Source organism: Salvia miltiorrhiza, chromosome 3, assembly GCF_028751815.1.
Source record: "Salvia miltiorrhiza cultivar Shanhuang (shh) chromosome 3, IMPLAD_Smil_shh, whole genome shotgun sequence".
In the NCBI taxonomy this organism is placed as follows: Eukaryota; Viridiplantae; Streptophyta; class Magnoliopsida; order Lamiales; family Lamiaceae; genus Salvia; species Salvia miltiorrhiza.
The window spans coordinates 36831123-36835611 of record NC_080389.1 but is presented as its reverse complement, the minus strand read 5'-3'; the positions used below and the strand labels follow the sequence as shown (position 1 = coordinate 36835611).

Here is a 4489-nt window from a genome sequence, read left to right as displayed (position 1 = left end):
GCCTTTTACCTGCCTAAAAGTCTGAAATGCCCTTCCTGGATTATTCATGAATACCATAAACATGATAAACTAATTTAACTTCTAGTTTGTAGCAGTAGTGTCGACCTTTACACATATATGAAACAAATTAATCTGAAACATATGTTTTAAAATTCGAAAAAGAAAATGTTTATTATGCTTCATATTTTTTATTCTGCGCTCCTCACCTTTTGGCCTTACTTCCAATGCATTAATGAGGCCACATTATTGGAGCATTAATTTAGGTATGAGACGCAAGAGATACGGACCATACACAAATTTTAATTCTAGTCCTTTTTATCTCAAAAAGTTAAGTGCCCTTTGAGTCATCAAATTAATATATAAAAATGACATCTTATTTTCATGTACTTAGAAAATGATTTTCCTTGACGATTTCAGCATCAACAATACGACCTCATTGTGGACTCAAGAGTTCAATAATTCTAGGCTTGGCTAGCTTTGTAGAAAGCTGACTCCTCTAAGATTGAATAGAAAGTTCATTTCCCTAAATAATTGCATCCATTACATAAACTTTAATCGCCCCTTCAAAAGCTAATTCAATGCAAGACTCTACAATTATAAGCTCTATCTTATTCAAGAACCACATATAATACGAAATAAGACATGATTGTTTGAAGATGAAGCCAACTCAACTGATAAGACGTTTTTGCCTGAACTCCAACCTAAAGGTTGAGCATCCAATTCAAGTTTTTGGAGGTGTTAGTGCATGTCTATACATAATTTGTTTTCTTAAGAAAGTCTTGTGTAAATTATCTGAGGGGTCAAAATTTGAGATTCATAATCAAATACGAGCTAGGAAAATAACATATTATCAAATGTGCGTTTGAATCTAGATATGAATATCGTTTGACAAATTTTGACATAGTAGATGAACTGACACAAATTTTTGCATATTTCCTTTCGCAACATGTTAACATTCCATTACTTAGCGACGTAACAACCTACTTGAGACTTTTATCTCAAACATTAACCACTCTATTACTAGGTTAATTCACACACATTGTGTAAAGTAGATAAGCCATGATATTACCCTTATATAGGTAATCCGAGTTAGGGAGTTTTTTTATCCATGTCTAACTTTTTCGGCGAAAACTTTAGTTATTTCAATTAAATAAGTTTATTGAGCCTTTTTTCGAATCTCATTTAATTTTGATCTACTCGTGAAAAAGTTGAGTACACTCCGTTTGATGATTCTTTGACAATTCTATCTTTTGATCATGTTCAAATTAGCTAGCTCGAGAAAAGTATATATACAAATTCATTTTTCACGAACCCATTTAATTTCCTCTGCGGCTGGATATGAGCATCTCTGCTACGGAATATAATACAAAATTAGTCGTATTGTTGCTTATCATGACTAGGGAACTTACTCGAATAGTATATATGTAGGTAGTGTCAAATCTCCATTAATTCCATCCACAACTCCACACCACAAGCCTTTCTCACCCTTCACTATAAATATCCCATTCACTCTTCATGCAACTGTCTCTCTACGTCCTCACCCTTATCCATTCCACACTACTACCCCTAAACAACCATGATTCAATCAAACTCCCAACAAACTAACTACTTTGCCTCTTCCAATCCTTCCAACTTCCCGACCAACTTTAGTTTGACGCGTACCAACTCACCAGCACTCGAGCTCAGCAGATTGCTAGCCGACTTCCCAAATAATCATCAGCTTCAAGAGTTCACCCCATACTCTTCATGCATCAGCAACAACTCAACCTCTGACGAGGCCGAGGAGCACCAGCTGAGCATCCATGACGAGAGGAAGCAGAGGAGGATGATATCCAATAGAGAATCTGCCCGGAGGTCAAGGATGCGCAAGCAGAGGCACCTCGATGAGTTGTGGTCCCAAGTTCTTCGCCTCAGAAGTGACAACCACAATCTCATCGAGAAGATGAACGAGATGTCTGAGAGCCACGACAGAGTTGTTCAAGAGAATGCGCGGCTCAAGGAAGAAGCAGCAAATCTTCAGAGGAAGCTCATGGATGTTCAAGTTAGCAATTCCTACTCCATTTTTAGTGATCTTGATGAGCTTTCATGCAACAGTGCTCATCTCCAGGCTGAGTCCTCCAACCAGTCTCTCACCCCTTCAACAGATTTGCTTCATTAATTTAGACTTACTTTTGTGTCACTACTAATGTAATCTTGAGATCAAAACCATGTTTGTTACGCTTAAATAATGAAAATATTTGGTACATACGCAAATTACTTCATTGTAACGATCGTTCATTTTATCCCAATCAACATTAGTTACATAATTATAAAGTTGAATATATTAATTAGAGGGACAATTAAAGATCTGAATGATGAAGATATGTTAAAATAAGAGAAGGAAAATGGGAGTGTTTGTTAGGCACAAGAGAGAGGCATGGTGGGAGAGATAGTGGCCCATAATTCGCAAAGCTGATCAGAAGAGAAGCAAATATTTTTGAAAAGAAAAACCACTAAATATATTATTAATTATTGCAACAACTTTTTCTAACTTTTATTTTTGGTTTCCTGAGGCCAACAAATCAACTCAGTGTTTACTTACCATTAAAACAAGTTACTGTTCAGGTGTTTCTGTGAGTCTGAGTGCTTCTCTCTTACGTATGCGTACTGCATCACATTACTTATAGGTACGTATGCTAGAAATGTGAATAAAATTAATTTAAAATTAATTTCAAATCAATTTCATGAAATCAATTTTATAATCTATGTAAAAATTAAAATCAACATAAAAGTCAAATTAATTATCCATTAGTCCCTCAATTAACTGTCACTATAATCTTTAAATTTTAAATATTATCATTTTGATTTGTTCATAATTTTTTTTTCTCATTTTGTAGATAGAGCAAAAAAATTCCATTTTCATTTAGCTATGTTTTGAATAAAATATGGAGATATATTTATTGAATTGAGAAGCACAAATGTGTTGAGAAGTGAGAAGCAATCTAAATAGATGTGAACAAGTTAGTGCATTTTGATGAACCTATCAATTAATTTTTATGAACGTGCGTTTGGTCCGGAGTTCAAAACCTGGCGGTGGCGTGTTTTTTTAACAAATTAAATAGATTTATAGGTTCATAAGTTATATTGGTATGTTCAATGAATTTATTGATATGTTCATTAATCATCTCATTTCCAGCTTCTCAATAGAACCTAACCCTATATATATATATATATATATATATATATATATATATATATATATATATATACAGAAACGATCACCTACCCACCGTGGGCATGCATAACGTGCCCACTATAATGTGGCAATTGTAATTATAGTAAAATAATTTTAATTAGAGTAAGATTTATTAATTCTCTTTCTTAATTAAAATTGCCACATCAGTGGTGGGCATGTTATGCTTGCCCAGGTGGGTAGGTGATCGGTTCTGTATATATATATAGGGAAGAGATAAAAAAAGAATGCTAAATGTAGAGAGAATAGAGAATAAATTGGGAGCATTGATTTTCCAAATCTAACGGTTCATGATTTATTTCAATTCATTCATTTGATTATATGCATAAGGACATATTAGTAATATTCTATTTTTTTTTAATAACCGATCACTTCTATAATTAAGGCAACCATAATCAACTTATTTTGGAAACTTATCATGTACATGTATCCTCATTGTTTCAGTATTTATTTTATACATTATTTTGTACCTTTTTTTCGTTGATTTTTTTTAATGTCCAATTTTTGTATATCAAATTTTATTTTCCTTTATTATATTTGAGCATTGTAATTAATCCAAAAAATATCACACCATCCCTATTCCTATTCCCAATATATTTTACGTTATTTATGATTTTTTTTTTCACAATTCTATATCATATCAATGTTCAGACCCTTACTGTAAATTATAGTACTTATTATTTTAGTTTAGTTCACGTTTTGAAATATATTCAGTAGATTGTTCACATTATGCGCATAACTTGAAAGTTTATTCAGTTGATAAATGCAATATGTTAAATTATTCAGATCAGTTAAATGTACTTTCAGCAGAGTTTGTATTTCATATTTTGTAACATACTCCCTCCGTCCCTGAAATGGCTTCCTCTTTGGGGACGACACGGGTTTTAATAAAAAATGGTAAAGTGTATTGATAGTGGAGAAAAAGTGATATAATTATTATTGAAAGTTGTGAAAAGTGTTATAATTAGTATTGGGAGTGGTGAAAAGTGAAAAGTAAGAATAAATAAAGTATTATTAGTGGTGGGGTAGGTTTCCAAAAATGGAAAGAAAGAAAGAGGAAGTTATTTGGGGGACGTCCCAAAATGGAAAAAGAGAAAGTTATTTTAGGGACGGAGGGAGTATTTAGTAGTATATTTTTCACTTTATTCTCAAACATTCAAAGTTTATTCAGTTTATGAATGTCATATGTTAATACATATCCATTCAGTGAGACTAATATTTTAAAATGAAATCATATCCTGATAACAATATATATTT

At 32.5% G+C, this 4489-nt stretch overlaps 1 protein-coding gene across 1 annotated transcript; it reads left to right on the top strand.

Annotated features, from left to right (window-relative positions):
- Positions 1-1444: 1444 nt before the first annotated feature.
- LOC131016551 (basic leucine zipper 43-like) lies at positions 1445-2253 on the top strand. The gene has a single exon (XM_057945273.1). It carries the CDS (start codon positions 1577-1579, stop codon positions 2156-2158), a length of 582 nt encoding a protein of 193 aa, XP_057801256.1. The 5' UTR covers positions 1445-1576; the 3' UTR covers positions 2159-2253.
- The last annotated feature ends 2236 nt before the right edge of the window (positions 2254-4489 follow it).

Excerpts from the sequence above, each read along its gene's own strand:
- LOC131016551 (XM_057945273.1), top strand. The coding sequence starts at position 1,577 with ATGATTCAATCAAACTCCCAACAAACTAACTACTTTGCCTCTTCCAAT.